The sequence below is a fragment of the Tetrao urogallus genome, assembly GCF_951394365.1.
Source record: "Tetrao urogallus genome assembly, chromosome: 4".
Classification (NCBI taxonomy): Eukaryota; Metazoa; Chordata; class Aves; order Galliformes; family Phasianidae; genus Tetrao; species Tetrao urogallus.
This window is the reverse complement of record NC_136817.1, coordinates 45766709-45787247: the sequence shown is the minus strand read 5'-3', so window position 1 is coordinate 45787247 and position 20539 is coordinate 45766709. Positions and strand designations below refer to the sequence as shown.

At 42.8% G+C, this 20539-nt stretch overlaps 1 protein-coding gene across 1 annotated transcript in view; it reads right to left on the bottom strand.

Annotated features, from left to right (window-relative positions):
* Positions 1 to 20052, bottom strand: part of LNX1 (ligand of numb-protein X 1) — a gene marked incomplete at both ends in the record, with an annotated part of 58310 nt that extends 38258 nt beyond the window's left edge. The window contains one exon of the mRNA XM_079534736.1: positions 19961 to 20052. Within this exon, the coding sequence (XP_079390862.1) occupies positions 19961 to 20052 (92 nt within the window). The remainder of the gene's footprint in view (positions 1 to 19960) is intronic.
* Positions 20053 to 20539: the final 487 nt, after the last annotated feature.

The following is a 20539-nucleotide window of genomic DNA, read 5'->3' as shown; positions in this document are numbered from 1 at the left end:
TTAAATACCAAACTTCCTGAAGAGAAATCTAATAACATTAAACATATCTCATATACTCTACTCACACTAGCTGACACAACTAAGAAAAACAGAGTAGCAGCACAAACGGCTAGATTTTCTCAGGTTCTTCAGTACCACTAGAGCAAGGAACTCACAAATATGTGAGCAGGATATTCAGAGCAAAATGAAAGGGGAAAAAAACACATGGAATCAGCATTTTTGAGACAGTAAGAGCCTGGAAACATTGTCAATGGCTTCTAGTGCTATTAGCATTCAACATTTTTCAATGAATCATTGATCTGATTGAAGCGATATATGAAAGCCCTGAAGTACCAAAAACTCCTCTAGACAGCAGCAACACTGGAGCTTGATTAAAACTCTATTAGGTGTTTCCATCATTTTGCAGAATTGCATCATTTTCTATACAGAACATTTAGAAGCTTTAGCCTTTCTCTGCTCTCAAAGAGTAAAACTAAACACTGCCTCAAGAGAAAGTGACAAAATTAAAATTTGAAACACACCCAAGAGACTTCTTAATGGAAAACATGGGTGTCTAGCTATACCTATCCATTTTTTAATATACAGATGGCACACAAGAGGCAGCAATAGCATACAACAGGTGTTAGCTGGGTATTTGGAAAGTAACACGATACTTGTCATCAGAATTTGTCAGCTTCACGTTTGATTTTAAGACCGCCCAAGATGGCACAGAGGGCAACATGGATATTCTGCAGACTACCTTAACCTCTGGTTTTACTTCCTACTAATAAAGAAATGACATCTTTTTGCAGTAGAAATTGAGATCATACACAATGAGAATGTAGCAAGATTACCGCGTATTCACCTTATTTAGAGTCTTAACTAAAGTTAACTAGAGTATCTGTACAAAACTTTAGAAATATTTAATATTGTTAAATCAAGCTATCTGTGGCAAAAAAGTGACGAGTAAAAGGACAAAGAAATTCTTACGGCATTAAGATACTAAAACTCGTAATACAATTTAATCCTCTATAGTGTTTTCTGATTTATATGGTGTACATATAATTAATATCAAGAATATATACTGAACCCGTTGATTCATATGTTTTTCAAGTTTATTCAGTGTTTTGATCACTAGATTATACTCAACAGGTATAACCAGTCTCCTGGAACTTAGTATCTCAGCATTCTCTGCCCCTCCTATTATCCCCACCTATACTATTAAAAGTTTATGATGCAGTGTGTAAAATATGTTTGCAATGGAATGAGGAATTTTGGTTCATTAACAAGAGTTACACTAGGAAATGACATTATCGCTGTAGGTTGATTCTTCCAATTATAGATAGAAGAGCCTGCCAGACAGAATTTTGTATTTACACATACTTAGCACACATTTCTTTTTCATATTACTTGACATATAATTGCATTTACCTGAGTATAGAATTACAGTATCTGCTATGGCACAAACTCAGCAAGTGAACAGGTTTGAGGCTTCCGTAGGTACCTACGTACATAGGTTTGAAGCAGTGATACATGCACACAAGATTTTAGTTGTACAATAATTCAATTTTCAGCTCAAGAATTGGATTTACTAATATGCTCTTCATTAGAATTAGAAATTGCAAGAAACAATAGGGTTGTGGTCAGTAAATAACGAATACAGTCTTTATACTTTACTGACAAAATATGCCACGAAGGGCCACCAACAGGTCTAGCAGAGTCAGGTGGCACTTGCCTCTGACGTCGGTGACTTGAAAATCACATGAAGTCCCTTTTGGATCAGCATGGATATCTAAATTACATCACTAACACATCTTGGTAAACACTGTGCTCTGAAATCTGCTTCCCTGTGGGTAAGGTCAGAAAAGTGAGGTCTTAACATGACTTCTCAGAAGTTGAAAAAACACGGAGATGCCATTCAGGTGCCCATCCAAGCGTTGAACAAACATCTTTGCCATCATCTTAAGGCAAAACAGATGTTCCTCATTTTAAAAAGCAGTTCTCCTCTCTTATCACATTTAATGTCTGAAATCCAGCAAGGACCTCAAGTCAGTCCTGTAAGAAGTGAACTGTATGTGACTCATGAATCATTGCGTCTTACATAAAACCCTTAAAAAAATGGGCTCCTTGAAGGAGAGGGGAAAACATGTCCTGCTGTATCACAGAACTTAGTTTCCAAGATTTCAGCCTAAACAAGTTCTGACACTGGCATAAGAAGTACAGAAGTCACACTGTTGACTAAGTACCTCATTGTATGAATTTCTGTGAGGAAAACAGAGCCATCAGCACATTTTAATTCTCAATCTTGAGAAACACCATCCTATCTTCCACTCCCCCTGCCTCTGCAATTCTCTCCTTGTGTGCATGGCCGGAAGAAAATGGACCAGGGGGAGGTTATGAGCCAGTTTTCAGAACAAAACTTTCAAAACCCATTGACTATCCTCACTGATTGTGGTTTTACGGGTTCCACCCGGTTGAATACAAGATGTTTCAGTGAGATGCTTCACCCTTCCATTAAAATAAACACATACTATAAAAACATTTTAAGACTCCAGAAAGTCCATATCCAGCCACAGCACAAGCATGGATGGAATGTTGTTTACAGTCTTCCAAAAGCTCACACAGTAGGAAGTGCTCACTGTATGATGCTGTAAAAAATATGAAAAAATACTTTTCTCAAATCATCACTTTTTAATAGAACTATCAGAAATACTTTAAACCTTAATTCCTTTAGCCAAATCTGAAAAAAACTCAATCCACACAGCCTTCTCTTTCCACATGCACAGGCTGTGCTGTGCTCACTATCAAAAAAAAACCCAAAACATTCAACAATACAGCTATGTGGTTTCACACCTGTTGTTCAGGGACTACTGCTAGCACTAGCTTGGCAAGGGAGGCTAAGAGAGCTTAGGCCCTCACGCCTCAGTTTTCAGGAGTGTTTTAAGCACTAAAACACAAGTTTGGGTAAGGCTGAACCCCGCGTCTCCATTTGAAGCTTAGCCCTGATGCTGCAAGTACAGATTTGGAGAGATGGATTGAGCAAGAGGCAGCTTGATGCTATCACCAAATGAAAAACGGTGCCTGGGGAGGAGAAATCTGGCTTCAAAGGCTGCTGTGGCTTTTTTGTTTGAAGCTGGGAGAATTGTAAGAAAAGCCATTGTCCTCTGTTAGTCCAGCCATATCTTCAAAATCATCCATGCAAAAGAGTCCTTCTTAGTTTTGAGGTGAAACTACAACCCTTGAAGCTTCAAACACAGGTCGAAAACCTCCATAAAATCTGTCATATTTTCTTAGACCACCAGGATACAACTGATGAATCAATGGAGATAAAGTATAAACCATAGGGGAAGCAGGGATCCAACCATGGACTTCCTCAGCTAAAAAAGATGCTTTAATAAGTGGGTACTGTATTTTCAACAACACAAAATGGATTTCCCTGACAAAGGCAAATAGGAGAAGCAGAAATAACTTCTGCACCTTATCTTACTTTTAGCCCAAATTGATCAGACTGTTGCTTCTTCATATTCATTAGTTTGTAGATTCCATCATGCATGGATAAGTAAATACAGGGATTTCACTCTTTTTGTTATTATTTTTCAATTAATTTAAGAAATATTCAGTAAGAGGTAGCCATTTCATACTGTCCCATTACAAAACACATTAACTTATCTACTCATCCCGTTAAAATACAGTACAGAGAAAAAAAATCCAAAAATATTCTTTAGGAAATTGCTCTTTCATTCTCCCTCTTACACCATTGCAGCAATGGGAATTCTGATATTCAAGTCCTAATAAATATTTTCACTTTAGAAATTAAAGTGTAAGGTTCATGCATGCAGCTGGGCAATTATAACCTCATAGTCCTGGGCAACAGGCTTGTAGAATCAAACACCGGGCATGAGCTGCAATCATATTCCTTCAGGTCACACAGGATTGCAGTCTTGCCCCCACTGCCCTAGAAGCGTGCACTACCTACTTGACCTTGGTATTCCTTCAAAATGAGTCCAGGCTGCCATGCAAAAGACTTGAAATGAATCTGAGCTGTGAATGCTCTGTGACAGGCTATGGCATCTCAGTGACTCAGCCAGCCTCTGAGCCCGAGGCTGTTCCAGTGCAGGCTGCGATTTTGTTAACGTCACAGTTTAAGTAGGCTTGGGTCTTGTTAGCTGTGATGATGGCCTCCTGAAGGAAAGCCAGAGTGGCATAGGAAATGATGTTGGTTTGTTACTGGCTCTTAAGGGAAAAATTACTGTCTGTCTTCTTCAAATAAAGGTGACCCTGTCCATTCTGAAGGGAGCTGGCAATCTGAATGCCAGCAGTGTGCTCACACTGTGTCTCACTGCCCGCTCATTTTCACAGTAGTGCTATGACCCATGTCATGGTTCAAGGTGACCCAAGCTGTCACCCCCTGTCAAGATCTCCAGCTGGACATCTGTGTTGGTGCCCTGTGGATGGCAGCTGGTGCCATTGGGCTTGTTGGCAACCCAGATCTAGACATACGCAAACCAAGTTCTACTCACTTCATGCAAATATAACCCCGACAGCCTGTCAATGCAGATAGCTAATCCATCCAGACTGACCAGCTTTATAACACAGAATAACCTTACAGCTACAATAAGGAATTTTTTTCTGATTCCAAAATATTTGCCTGTTTCTAGAGACAGACATTAAATCACAGAATTGTAGGGGTTGGAAGGGACCTCCAGAGATCATCGAGTCCAACCCCCCTGCCAAAGCAGGTTCCCTACACCAGATCACACACGTAAGCATTCAGGCAGGTCTTGAACATCTCCAGAGAAGGAGACTCCACCACCTCCCTGGGCAGCCTGTTCCAGTGCTCTGTCACCCTCACTGTAAAGAATTTCTTGCGCACATTTGTGTGGATCTTCCTATGCTGCAGTTTCCGGCCGTTTCCCCTTGTCCTGTCTCCACTCACCACTGAAAAGAGTCCGGCCTCGCCATTCTGCCCCCCACACCTTAGATACTTATAGACCTGGATCAGGTCCCCTCTCAGTCTTCTCTTCTCAAGGCTGAACAGACCCAGTTCACTCAGCCTTTCCTCATAGGAGAGATGCTCCAGGCCCTTCATCATCTTTGTAGCCCTCCACTGGACTCTTTCCAAGAGATCCCTGCCTTTTTCTGTACTGGGGAGCCCAGAACTGGACACAGTACTCCAGATGAGGCCTCACCAGGGCAGAGCAAAGGTCACCTCCCTCGACCTGCTGGCCATGCTCTTTTTCTGCACCCCAGAATGCCATTGGCCTTTTTGGCCACGAGGGCACACTGCTGGCTCATGGCCAACCTGTCATCCACCAGGACACCCAAGTCCCTCTCCGCAGAGCTCCTCTCCAGCAGCTCATCTCCCAGCCTATACTGGTACATGCAATTATTCCTCCCTAAATGCAAGACTCTACACTTGCTTTTGTTAAACCTCATCTGGTTTCTTACTGCCCAGCTCTCCAGCCTGTCCAGGTCTCGCTGAATGGCAGCACAGCCTTCAGATGTGTCAGCCAATCCTCCCAACTTCATATCATCAGCAAACTTGCTGAAGAGTTGCCACTATCCCCTCATCAAGGTCATTGATGAAGATGTTGAACAAGACCGGACCCAACACAGACCCCTGAGGAACACCACAGGTTACAGGTCTCCAACCAGACTCTGCACAGCCAACGACGACCCTCTGTGCTCTGTCAGTCAGCCAGTTCTCATCACACCTCACTGTCCACTCATCTATCCCACACTTCCTCAGCTTTGTTATAAGGATGTCGTGGAAAAAGATAAAAAAAAAGATAACACTTTTTCTACCTAGACAGACTAAACAAAACCAGCAACGCATTTAAATATTTATACTAGCAAGTGAGACATCATTCTATTATTCAGTATTTTTTTCAGTTCCTCAGATCAGTATTTGGTAATTTACCATTGTCAGATGATTATACCTTCTGAAGGCTGAAGATTTTCTTACACGACGGTGAAACAAGGTCAGTTGCTGGAAGGGCAAATCCACATGCTTAGCGCTCAGCACCAAGCATTTATAAGGGTGCAAAACGCAAGGAGAAGGAATAGGAGGAAAAAAGGTTAAGAAATACCTAACAATTTAGTGACTGAAAACAAAACAACAGCCTCGTAATAAATCATTTTCTTATTTCTTTAAAAGCTAATGAAGATGTTACAGCCTTGCGTAGGAGGGTTTGACAAGTACTGACGTTAAGGAGGCCTTCCAAAACTGAGCACAAACAGTTCCACAAAGGTTAACCACAGCGGCCTCCAGAGATGGTGCTGCTTTACCAAGGGGTTGTCTGCAGGAGGGAAATACATGATTTCTGTTGTGGCTGTGGAATAATACTGTAGCCACTCTATGTAGAAACACACATCCCAGAACAGCCTCCCCAGAGACATCCCTCTTCCAGAATAAGAGCATTCACCAGATAAGCTTCCCTAGGTAAGAACAACACAATGACTTTATTACAGATCAACTCCAACTTAAGAACTTCATTATGGATTACTTTCCTCTGTTCTCAAGCCATCTCTCTGGGAGAATGCCTGCCTTTTCTTTCCTGTCCCCATTCTTTGGACACCAAATGGGAACTGAGGGAGCTCTCAGCGCCAGGTATAGATGTTCACAGCATTATCCGTAACTCCAGGCTCTGCACCCAGAGCTCCTTTCTTCACACTAGGTAAAAGTGTACTCACGCTATTAGCACAGTTATGGCTTGTTTTCAAGTCTGCAAACATACCTGTCCTTTCTCTAGTCCACAAAGAATGCAGCATATTGAGGAACATACATTCATAAGTAACACAAGGAAATGAAGCAAGATATCCTTTTTTCATTAGGGGAAAAATAGATCTTTTTTATTCCCTTTACTTTGATAACTTGTTTTCTGCTAATTAACATGTTTAATTATAATTTAAACAACACTGTTGTGATAAACTGGAGGGGAAAAAAATGGTCCTCCAATTCAATAGGCAGATGCTCTTGGCAGCATCCTTAATAAATGAACCCAAGGCAGTGAAAGGTGACTCACTTGGCCAACTATGTCTAGTGGAGGTTCAGGAACAGTGAGGAAGTGACATTTTCTTGAAAGAAGGCACTGTAGCTCACTACATGTTCATACAGGAGTAGGATTTCAGAAAGTTCTTGAGGTCACATTTGCACTATAAAGGTGTGTCTTTCTGCAGTCACACTTAAGCTCTCATTCAAAAGAGAGAAATGGAAATCTGATCCTAAGTGATCTTATGATTCATAAGCTTGTTTTTAAAGTGGCATTCATTATTTGTAAAATTAGTCAGATCCAGGCTTCCTGAACAATGCTTTCAAGAAAAGGTGATGGTGTGAAGAGATGTTTTGAAGACGCCTATTGCGCTGTCCACTGAGGGCAACTCCCTCAATGCTTTCTTCTACTTCTCTGGCATTTCCAAAAAGAATAGCATGCTGCCTATTGTTCCCCTGCCAGGAAGTGGCTATGGCTATTTCCCTCTCCTCTCCTCAGTATCCTTAGCAAGGAGGCTGCTCCCTCCAGGAATTGCTGTTATTCTTTTGCTCTTTGCATATGGCAGTTTGGAGACATGACAGTGTCATATGGTGCCAGAAAAATCCCACTCTCCAGCACTGCCAGAAAGAGAAAGGGAAAGAATGCACAGAAACTTTTAGAATGAGGAAGAGCCAAACCGTAAGATTTCCATTTTGCTGTGATCAACAATAAAATTCATCCCTATGCCTGGGACATCAAGGAGAACAGAGATGCCAGAAGAGCTTAGACTTCACCTTCATCCCTGCGGTCAGGGATGGAGAGGGATCCAGGATCCATCCCTAGCATTCAGCTGTGTATTTCCACTGCTTCAGAAAAATTTTGTTAAAGTTCCTTCACCCCTAAATTTCTGTGATGTTATGGATGACTGCAAAGCAGAGAGACTTTCCTCACTCGACCTTTAACTGCAAACTCGACCACACAGCAGTCATAAGGGTCACTACTTCACCATAAATCCTGCTACTCTCCTGAAAACATCCTCTTTAATAGGGACTTTCTGGTTGCTGTTCAAGTCATGGAGTTTCTGTCTGCCAATCCTGGAAGATAAATTTCAAGAGCAACAACAAAAAACAGGAGAAAAGTCACAATTTTGTAAGATCTGTTCTCACGCAGCTACCACTATTGTAAGAGACAGACGAGTGGAGTCTGAGGTTTGATGAAGCTCCCACACAGGGTGATTTTTTTGGAGAGGTTTTTGTCACAGAGATTGCAAAGCAATTGTTTCAACCCATTCACCCACATATTCTCAAGGGAGGTTTCTCAAGGTTCTGTTTTCTAAACTTGCTGCTTCACTAAAAACAGCGTGATGAGAATCAGTGTGGTTAGCAATTCCTTTCCCCTCAAAAAAATATTAGTTGGATCTCTGCTAATCTATCTCTCCTTACAAACCTAAAAACTAGATGTTTGCCCATGTACAAAAGTCCTCATTCTTCCTAATTCATTCCAATGAAAATCCAGAGTCATTTGATGAAACCAGTGGAATAATATCTGTAAGGAATTAATCCAAAATCCTTCCATCTTCCATAATTTCCTCTATCAGAGTGCTGGACTAGTAGATCATGTAACAGCAAGAGACAAGGTTCTCAAACCAAAAATTCAATTTGGTAAGAGGAATTGGACTATATTACAATCCCTATTTCCTCGGGTTACTTTTCATTATTTGTAGTGGGCTTTGCAGGAAAGTTTGCAATTCTTTTAAATAATTCAGTCCAGGTAGGGGGTAATTTAACTGGGAAGAAGATCAGTAGGTAAGATTTTAATTAAGTGTCAGCTCTACAGGATTTTAATTAGATGGCAGCTCTGTAGCTGAGCTATTTGATGGCCTGGATTAACCTATGTTCACTGTAACAGGTAAATAAGTTCATCACATCTGCTGAAAAAAAAAAAAGTCTAATCCAACCTAGCCAATCTTCCTTTGTTTTTAGCCTTCAGTCCTACATGTTCTGCTGAGGTTAAGCTCCACAGCTTGAATCCATAGTTTACCCACAATTTAATCCATAAATTTAAAATAAGAAGCATAATTAGCTCAGAGTTTTACAGCACTGAAATAGTGCAAGGAGACAGAAGACACATGGCTCAGCACGCTCAGCACTGTTGTAGTCTGCCACATGTGTCCTTGGCCCATTTCTTTTTCCCTTTCCTCCCCTCTCTCCTTGTACAAGACAACACACTCTAAGGAATAGCTTTTTCACAGGCATCAGGAGCTTGAAGACGACAGAAATGAAATAAATGGTGCCTCACAACTGCTACAAGAGCAGGGCTGGGGCAGCTCAAGCAGAAGCATATCCCCATGGACTGAAACGCTGAACTTACCAAGTTCAAGTGACGTTGAGGTTATGGATGGGTTATCTCCATTCACCTACCATGCTTAAATCCAGGACCAGCAAGGCCTCCTTAATTGATCTTGTCTCTGTGTATTTGTCATAGTGGTTACAAGGGAGCTTGTGTCCAAGAGAGTCTTACAGTTTTAAGCAGTATGAATGCTTCCTCATAGTGCCTGCTTCTCTTCCCTCTTTCAAACAGGAGAAACATCCTACTGTCATCTTGGGTAATGTTTGAAGTCACACTTACCTCTGACCTTGATCCCTGCTCACTGCTGTACCAAGCAGTTCATTGCTAAGCTATGGGAGAGGCAAGAATGGAGGTGTAAGGAAAACAAAACTTCAGAGGTATTTAGATGAAGTTTTAGGATAAACCGGAACAGCAAGGTGGAAAACAGTTAAAGAAACCAAAACACAGTGTGACACTGGTCATGATGGAGACTGACAAGCATTACAAGCCGTGTAAAGGGAACGAGAAGAGGCACTCATGAATAAGGAGTTTCAAAATTAAATCTTCTCTCAAAACATATAAAGGGCAGAAGCAGTCAATTCACGCTTGACAGCTAGTGTCAAGACAGCTTATGTAACAATGCAAAAAGATAAGTACCTATTTAAGAGCCAACTGTTATTTTTACCTAACATGCAAGCAAATCAAGCTCTCATCACAGACAAAAAACCTTCATGCTGTCAGTTGTGAGTTCTCTTGGTGTTGTGAAGCACCACAAGGCACAAAATCACTATGGTATTTTTTGCTTTGGTTGTCAACATTTATTTGCTAGGAACTGGAAAACAGCACTTGAAGCACAGGAAGATCTGGACAACAATTAGCAGACCTTAACAAAAAGCAAGGAGACTATCACAAGTCTGTGAAATGCATTTTCTTTCTAAGAATGTGGCTATTAACTTCTCTGCATAACTGAGTTAGCAAAAGTATGAGGGATGTAACTAAGCATCTGCTGAAGAAAGGGAAGGAAAGGAAGAAGGAAGACAGGCTGATTCTGTTGGGAGATAGGTGGAAGGGGAACAAATACATTTTGGAAAACTCTGGTGTGGATTACAGCTCATCAGCTCTAGAAGAGGGTTACTTGGTCTTGGCCTCTCATTATAAATTCCTTCTGTTCCCTTGGGTCATGTTACTGTTATTCAAGCCCAGACCACAAAATAGGTAGGTCTGTGAGACTCCGCATTTATTTGCTTTGCCTGCGCACCATATTAAGTCCAAGTTTGTATGTACACTATACATCTTATTAAATGCTCTGTACTGTTTTGATCTATTACCTTCTGATTTATTATGAACTTGAAAACCATAACTGTAAGCGTCTTCAAACACAGATGCTCAGACCACTGGGACAGAGCAGAAAAATTGAAATGCTGTAACCATTACTGTCCAACTTCATTACACTCATTTCTTGGAAGGATAGAACAAGAAATGTGCTGGAATTCAGTCCTCTCTGAGGGAAGAAACTAGAAGCAGCATGCTTGCTAGAAGCAGTGCACATGCAGCCCACTAAAAATCGTCAAGACATGCTAAAATGCAGGACTTATTAAAATGAGCACCAAGAAAATTCACAGACACAACTCCAAGGAAAGCATATTTGTATGGCCCTACCTTTGACTTACAACAACATAAAGCAGTTGGAAAACAGACATGGAGAGCACAGCATATCCATGGCACCGAAGGCCGCACAGGATGTGCAGGTCTCTGACGTCTTGTATGAAAGCGCAGGGGACACTGCACAGCATGGTTTGCAGCAGCTTTGCCCACCAGGTGTAGGATCTCTTCATTTCTACACTGGTTCAGTTAATGCCACTAGTATAAATATTTCAATTATGGTCTGGACAGGGGCAACATAGCAGCAACAGGTGCTTTCTGCCACGCACATCCCCACAACAGATCCCAGTGACAAAAGCACCCCAGTAGTGCCAAAGGTGAAAATTAAGCACCAGAACATACACACTGCATTTGGGGTGGAATTTAATCTTTCTCTAGCAGTGCCACCTTCCTGCTGCAAAGACAAACTAAGGGCAATGTATCAAACACTCAGCCCAGAACCAGTGGCAAAGATTTTTCAGGAGCTAGTGCAGGTAAGTCATGACCACCTCTTGGGATTCCTGTTCCCACTGCAAAACCTGTTTGGCTAAGGATTGTGTTGAAACATGATTTTCATATAAAGCACTTTCTTTTTTCTGGCTGTAATTCAGCCTCTTGGCAGGAGATGCTCCTACATATCAAGCAAATCAGCCTTGCTCATCCATATCAACCCACACATTCTCATATAGTAACAGCAGCACAGCATACTTCCAGTGCCTTCCAGGACAGATTTGGTTAATCACACCCATGTTCTCTCCATAAAAGTCTGTTCCACATGGGACATTCTTTGGCCTTTTGTATTGCTGAGTTATAAAACCCACAAGTGAAAGGGTCTCTTCAGATGCTCCTTTGAAACCATTCCACTAATAATTTTACATGGGCAGGAAGGTAAGAGACAGTGGGGTTTACCAGTACTAACTGAACGTTATGAATAAAAAATACAACAGCAGTGCTTATCACAAATGGGAGGAGGAAAGAAAATATCCTGAATTACGCTTTCAAAATTAGTACTGTCTGTTCTTAATAAAACACTGCACACAACAAGGCCATCAGTCTCCTAATCTTATCAGTTCTCTAAGGTCTGCAGAGGAGACAGGAAATCATGATCCTTAAAGCAGGTCAGACTCCCCTCTTCCTCTATTTAAGAGGCTGCTGAATTATTGAGATTCCACATTAAGAATATATTACACACTGTCTAGTGAATGATAGGACTGCAATGCGCAATGTATGGAGAGGTGTAAGTTTCTCAATACGTGCACATAAAACGACTTGCTGGCCTAAAACACTTGCTTCCTGCCAGCGTGATTTCAATACAGTAACAGAGAAAAGCAAATCTTACAGAAACACACTGATGATCAAATTTTATAGCTGAAATTTATACCACTAAAGGCATTTTAATTAATGTATTTTACGTTATTGGGGTAAATCACAGAATCACACAGAATCACAGGATTGTAGGGGTTGGAAGGCACCTCCAGAGATCATCGAGTCCAACCCCCCTGCCAAAGCAGGTTCAGTAAGCAATGAGTTAGAGGAAGAGCAAATAAAAAAAAAAAAATCAACACAGCACAGCTCTAGCAACTGCAGATTTCTTGTCCTAGCCCGCCTATCTTCATGCCACATGTCACAGCCGTGTCACAAAGCAAGACAACTTCTCAAGGACAGAGGAATCAATAGCGATTATTTCCTCCTCACCCAGGTGTCCAAGATCTTGACAGAAAAAAGAGAGAATGAATAGCAGGGAGATAGGGTCAATGCCGTACGTGATCCTTACAAATCTGATCATCTGTCCACAGTGTTGAGAAATGCAAGACTTTATCAATAACATTCAATAGTACTGCCAATTCCAAAGAAAAAAGAGAGAAACTTTCTAGAAATCCAGCTTGACCTGCTCACTGTTACAGTTAAGCACTTTTATCTCATATCGGGAGGATAAATTGTAGAATATGTAGCAGTTAAGACAATTCACAGTTCATTTTTTTGTATAAGTTTCACAGCATCTGTTAAAATTCTCCAGCCATTTCACTAGGTTTCTCCTGAACTTGCCTCAATCTATATTCAGAATCTGCTGTCAATTAATAAATTATATGAATACATAAAACGTATTCTAGAGACAGACCAAGGATTCACTGTATAAATTCAGTCTTCATCAACTGCAGCTTTGCCAAGGCCTAGGGGTGATGTAAAAAGAAATTCACATTCTTAATCCCCAAAGAAGATCCAGCTTCAAGCCAGGAATCCTTCAGTGACAGCAGTGTTTTAGTAATGATATGAAATGTCATTTACTAACAAATACCTCCCCCGAGGTTCCAGTCCAATGCTAAGGAGCAAGGCTGGGCCCTCCTTGTGATATACGAAGCCCCAAGCAGCCATCCACACTGACACCCACAGTCTGCACTGCTAGCCCAGCACTGCAAGGATCTCTGCTTCTGTGCCCCGTGCTCTTGGCATCCTTGTCCAGTCAGCTTTTACATAGCTCAGGGGTAACTTTGGACATGTAATCATCAGTTGTAGCTCCTGAACAATGGCTCTGCTCATAGACAACGTCCCAAAGTGCTTCTCTCTAGTCAGAAACCTTGAAGGCAGATTCCACCCAACTGTCAAGAGCATTAAAAAAAAAAAACAAAAAACAATCAAGATGACTTTTAAACCTCCAAATCTGCTTCCCTACTGTGCTGTAGCTGTGTGCTGTAGCTGTTCTCAGAACAAGTATTCAGTGGACACAAGAGCTCTGCAAAAGCAGAATTTATCCTCATGTTACAGGGCAGCCCAGTTCTGCCAGATTTGTCAGAGAAATAGCTTAAGGAAAAATATCCTTGTCATGCTGCCAGTGCCAGTGCTAAACTAGGTTAATTGTCAGAGAGATACGGAGGTCGGCCAAACTTGCAGCATACGGCCAGAGTAGCTTAATGACAGACAAGAAACAAGTATCTGCTGCTTGTGTGCAACCACCAACCTCTTGCATCTCCCTCCACCCCACTCCTTTCTGCCCCAGTGCTCTTCCTGATCTGGCCCCCATCCCAAAGTGCGATGCCTATTGTGAGCCAGCTTCTGACGGGGAGAAGGATTGCCCCATTTGTTCTTTCATTACAAAGGGAAAAAGCATAAGCACACCTTTTTTAAGCAGCCTACACAAGATTCAGACATAATTGAGGCATAACTCACCCACAAAAAGAAACCTTTCTGCCAACCATAATTAGTGTACTGCCTTTTCAGCTTGGCGTGGTTTCACTGTATCAACTGGCATGGGTTTTATTTTTGGCTATGGAACGCATTTGTTAGGGGTTGAGACTGGACAGCATCAGGCATTCCCAAAGTTGTGAGAAGGCTCCAGCTCACAAGAAAACGTGCCAGCAGCTCTGATCTCATGTGTATAGGTAGCTGTGAATAGAGTAAAAGCAGGCTTCACAACTGTGCATAAGGAATAAAACAAAACAGGATCTTTTTCGAAGTGTAGCTGAAACACCAACTTTCATTATACATAAAATTCCCAGGCAGAGTCAACAAAATTATTAAAGCTCTCAAAGAAGTTTTGTTCCCTGGAGCTGTCTCCGACAGCTTGCTTTGAATTTGCTTTGAAATTTGTTCCTTGCACCTAGGATTCCAGCATTGGGAATACACTGCCAACTAGAAGTATTACTCGTGCCATGGATGGGCAGCCCTGTGTGACTCAGGATGTAAAACATGTGGGGAAAGGGAGAAAGGTGAGATGGGGAAGAGGTGGGGGAGAGACCCAGACCCCACTTTGCTGCATGTTTCACAGAGGGCAGTCAGACCTCAGTCAAAGGCTAAACTCACGTGGTCATTGTCAGTGCATCCCCTAGGCCAGCAATTCAGTTTCTATCAAACTCTGAAGGACACAGCACCTGATGTAGCTCATGTAGTTCATACTGGTAACTCAACACCACGAATCTGGACACAACTCCTTCCACATTTTTAAGCACAACACAGCATGTTTGTAGACCATCTACATGGGCTCCTGTTTGGGGGCTCTCATTCTACATTTATATTGAAATTTCAAGTCTTACTCTTCAATTTCAAGAGCCGTACACATGACCATTAGTCATGTGACAGTTGAAGTTCTCCATGTTAACTCCTCTGTCTGTCTGGCAATTATAGTCACAGTCAAAATGTATGATAGTTTGCAACTTGCTCCCTAAATCTTTGCCACTGCTTATCACTTTGAAGCTCATCAGTACAATGGGTGGATCTGCTATCCTTGCAGAGAGCCAGAGGAGAAGTGGAAAGGGAGGCTGAGAGTGCTGGATGCCTGCAGCTCACCGGCAGTACGCTACATGCTGGCGATCGAGGGGAGTTAAATGCATCAATGAATGGTAACATCAAGGTTAAGAGCACTCCCAAAGACCGTATCAGAGGTGGAAACTGAGGGGGCTGGCCAAGATATCCAAGTTTGCCATGTCTCCATCCAGCTCCCTCTGTGAGGCTGCAGCACTGAAAGGAAGGTGACAGGCAGACCTCCATAAATGCATGTCTTTCTGCTTTAATTCATCTTAGTTCTGCTTTTCCTCAGAGGCACCCAGACTTCTACTACACTGGAAAGGATTCTTCACATTTCGTCCACACGTGCTTTGTTCTGCCTGTTTAACGCATATATTCCAGACATTTCATTTATATTTTCATTCAAGAATCTTTCCACTCACTTTAAGACTTCCATACCAACACTTTCAGTTTTAATTAACCTCACAGCTTAACTCTGACACAGATTTCTATACACACAGTTTTGCATCAAGTAAGGAGGTCAGCACGTGACTTCTGCAGTGGACTAACACACAAATGCTCCAGGCTTTCCAATTTTGCCCCAAATACCTTGCATGTCACACACTGCCCAGCCAGCCAAATTGCCCTGCTCTCCTTCACTTCCCAGGCACAGGCTTGAAGCCAGACCCACTTCTCATCAAACTTTGCAGAGCTGCCATGTGCAGGAGGATTTTCTAAGGTCAGCCCTGAAACGCTGCTCTGCCCATTTCTGTAAATGAAGGCTTGCTCTGACATCAAACCTGAGGATCCTTGAGGGGATTATCTGAATTGAAAACAACCCTCCAAAAGATACTACGATTTTCCACTCTTGTGTTTCTGTACAAAATTCCTCCTTCATCTAATAGCTTGAGCTAAATTGTGCTTACCAAAAGCCAAACATGCCCAAGGACACTGGAAAACAGCTGGTGCTTGTGTCTCTCCTTAAATTGAACAAACAGAAAAACTCAATTTTACTGGCTATTCCGGCCGAAGTGCTGTTTTGAAATCTAAAAGAGCCGTTATCATATAAAAGTTATATGGGAAACTCAATCGCATTAATTTGGTGGGACTCCTTTGGCTGCTGCATGTAAAACCACAGAGTAGCAAGACACAAAGCAGGAACTTTTTTTTGCTTGCAGGACTAGCAAGTGTGTAAGTAGCTAGGTGTGCCCTTTGCTCTAACAAACAATAGATTTAAAATAGAAGCCTTGATTTAAATTAGTGGGGTGCACTCACTTGGTGGATTAACTTGCCTGCATCAAGCTGGGGCTGTTTAATCCCTGGAGGAAGGCCAGCGCAGCTGCCAGGGCTCCCTGGCACAGGAGCAGTGCTGAGCATGCATGCTGCCCAGCAGACCTCAGTCAGTGGGGCCACGTGCCTGAAGGGATTAGGCTGGGCACAGCAACGCACTCCCCGTGTGTCCTCAGGGAGAAGGTGAGGTTACTCACTACCTGCATCCTGCTCTCCCTCCATTTTATTTCTAAGTGAGCAGTTGAGGTCAAAGTTTAGAAAATCCTTCTATTGAGGAATACCTTCAGCACAGGTCCTGCTTTAAAGTCACGAGGGTAAAAAGGATGGTGTTTCTTGATATGAGCAGTGCTACCAGGTCCTCACTTGCAGAAGAACCTCCTGCAGCTGCCTCTTCATCCTCATACACTGCTTTTAAATTGAAGGAGTAACACATCACAATTCCAAAGAATTGCTGGGCAAGGATTCGCTTTCTAAATATATTTTAGATAAGAAAGAAGACCAGTTGTCTCCTGAGGTTTCTTTACAGAGGCGTAAAGGAGAAGTGTCAACCCTGAGCAGCACAGTGGATCTGGAGGACCCCACAGATCCTTAGGATGCCAAGAGCTATTGGGCTGGTGTGGCTGCATTCCATCCCAGCTTCAGTGGGAGAGGAAAATGATCAGGTTTCTCCTGACCTTCCGCCAGATGTTGCCTTGGGCTTCCCTAGGCAGAAGCACCCTGGCTAGCCCAAGACTGCTGATAACAACTTGGCAAAGAGCAAGAAGAACCAGAACATCATCTGTGCTGGAATATATGATAGGCACAAGGGAGATACAACAGGCAGTGGCCAGGGAAGGGATTTTAGTGCTGGCAAGAGTGTCAGGGAATAAGCATACCTGTTACAGAGAAAGCTAAAATTTGCAGCACTCCACAATGTCATACAAAGTACCACTGCGACACATGAACTCTCCTCTCCTTCTCACTGGTGTAGAAAACAGCAAAGGTCTGACACAGCTTTTTCCCAGCTTCATTTCTCCTATTCAATTCTCCTCAAATTGCCTTCTATTTCTTGAACATATTCCAGTCTTCTTTTCCAAACAGGCTTTGGGCTATATTGTAGTCCCTATCCCCCAAACTACTCATTCTGCACTTTGGAAAGAAAAATGCCCTCAAACCAAAGTAAACCCCAGTAGCAGAGCACAAATAACCTAGCCTTTGTTAGAACTAGGTAGAAGATGGCTGTATGAATGGGAGGGTAGTACAAATCCCAGCAATTTTACTCTGCCTCTCGCATAGATGCTGGTGAAGATAGTCACGTCCTCACCTTCCCCATCTCTTCTCACAGCCCTGCTGCCATCTCCCTTGGCTGGTATCTCCAATGGCTGCTAGCCAGCCAAGTAATGAGTTCTGACCAAGGCCAGTATTTGTACTGGACAGAAACCAAAGAGTGGGATAATGAAAAAAAGGCTTTCTGCTTACTATGGTCTGGTTTCGAGACATGGGGAAAGTTGTTAGATAGGCTACACATACATAGTTAGGGCTTTTGGCTGCCTTTGGGGAAGGATTTACAGAACTGTCCCCATGGGATTCAGGGCATATTAAAAGGAATGGGACAGCAAAGCTGTGTCCCCCAAGCACCAGGCTGTCCAGGGCACCGGTGCCCACACTGTCTCACTCATAAAACTGCATGGAATGCATCCTGCATGCAAGTGCCTAATCATCCAAAGCAACACCCTTTAGATCGTAATATCCATATATACTGATTAAATGGGACTGGAAGCTTTGTTTCTCTTTCTGTTTCAACCACTGCTATTCAAGAAGACTTTGTGCTTGCCCCATAGACCAGTACATGAGTGCCTTGAGCAGCATCCAGACACTGGGTCCATGTGGAAGAGGGGGAATTACCAAAAGGAGCTCAAACTGCCTGACATCCTTTTGGGCTACGTCAGCTCCAGTAACATTGCAGCAAGCACAGTCCTGGGCATGGGGCACATCCAAGGCTGGGTACTGCTCAGGGGATGTGCCACCTCTCATTGCTGATACCCCTAGATGCATGTGTCCAAGCTCACACCTGCTCCATTAAGACAAACTGCCTTCATCCATGAGCTCAGTGTTCCTATGGGTTAGAAGGCTACATAAACAAATACTGAACAGCTACCGTTCATCACAGCCCTTTGTCCTGGGAAAGGCAGTGAACCCGAATTCCCCAAGAAAAGCAAGGAGGCTGTGAGCGCCTGTGCTCTGATTAATCTCATCAGTTTGTTTTCCTGGAAACTAGGCATCCCAGATGCCATTTTTTCCATTATGAGTGTTCATCTGCTCTGTTTTGAGCTTGATTGCCCCTGTAGACTGCTCGGCTTCACTAGTTTCTTTTATTTTTTTAATTAACATTTCTAACAAAACGCCAATTAATTGAGATTAGGGCATAGCTGCAACCCTCAAAACCAGGTCTGTTAAACATTTGAAAGCACACATGGCATACAGAAATCCAGAGCAGTTGTACAAAGAGTGACTAAATTATTAATAGGTGTAGTGCATATGAGACAAGCATTTCAAATGGGGACTTTCTGCTTCAGAATAGCATTGCTATTTTTTGTGTAACAGCAGAGACAGAAATATTTGGAAATTTGTCTCGTTGGTACTAATTACAACTGTTAATAAAACATTCCCACTGCAGGCACAATGTAGGCATTTCTGATTTTTGAGCAGAATTAGCCATTTCATTCATTATCTCTAGAATATATAATTTGTTAAATCACAAATGAAACATCAGCATACTGACACATTTATTTCTACTCTTAAAGGCCCTGTTAACTAATGAAAAAACATTCAAGCACAGATTAAACTAGCATCATTTACAGATGACACCATATAATATTTGCCTTATAGGTTGAAGAGATTAGCTATGGGGTTGCCTGGGATTCCTTTTTTTAAGGCATGAAGATATATGCATGGATTACAGCATTTAAATTTGCATTCTATAGAAAACAACTGTGCTGTGGGCAAAAAACCAAATACTGGAAATTTCTTTCCTGTCTCAAGTGAATTATTTCTGGTGAAAGGCTTCTTAGCATTTTGCTCCAGGCATGCAGATTTACACACAGAGCATTATGCCTGTACACATGGCGAGCGCTCTACCAGGGTGCCCATCACGATGTCCTCCTCTGCGCCCAGTTCCCATGCAAAGCTATTCATTGCATGTACAGAAGAGACTGAAATTTAGAAATGGAAAAACAGTCAAAACAAACCCAACAACCACTAGAAAAGCTGGCACAGCAGAGCAAGTCGATAAGGAAAAAGCCTCTGTACGCCCTGGCTGCTTCCATGCTCAGAGAGCAGAAAGCAGTGGGGACGTATTGCTATTATTAGCCTGTGCGATGCAAAGCAGCCGGTTTGCAGCCTTGTTTCAGGCTACTGGCAAGATGTTGGCTCATTTTCTCCATGCAAACACGCAGGCACAGACAGACAGACAGACCCCACAATGCTCATGTCCAGAACCTCCCCACCACTATGGTGAGACAGACAGACAGAACACGAGGACCGCGTGTACTCACAGCTCGGAGTACAGGAGGTGCAGGTTGCCCACATTGTCTATGTAGTTTGCAGGACTTAACCAGGGGAGGACCAGCAGCAGGAGAGCCTTCATTCCCAGCGCTGATGGCACCGCTGCCAGGTTTCCTCCTTCCCGCTTGCTCTGTGCGGGTGGGACACGCAACGCAAAGCTTCGTGCTGGCCAAGCCCCTTCTAAGCCAGCCTTCCCATTTCAACGCAACGGTAGCACATTACGAATTGAGCTTAAATCCCATAAACGAGGCTACACTGCAAAATCATTGACCTGTAAGAGGATTATTCGATCTGATTCTCAGACGGGGAGTTGTGAGGGTTTAGGGACAGCACAGCGTGCTTGGCGAGACAGTGACTTATGCTGCAGAGCAGAGCGATGCTCAGGGAAGAGACCTGCCTCCTGCACAATTCAGAGTGGTTCTTCACAGGCAGCTGTTAGGTTTACATCACTGCCCACCAGCAGATGGGTTACGAGCGAGCTGCATCACGGAAGGGTGTAGCCATCTGACAAGGGGGGGAACGTGCCCCCCGTGGAGTTGAGAAGCAGACGATAGCAGAAGACCACACCT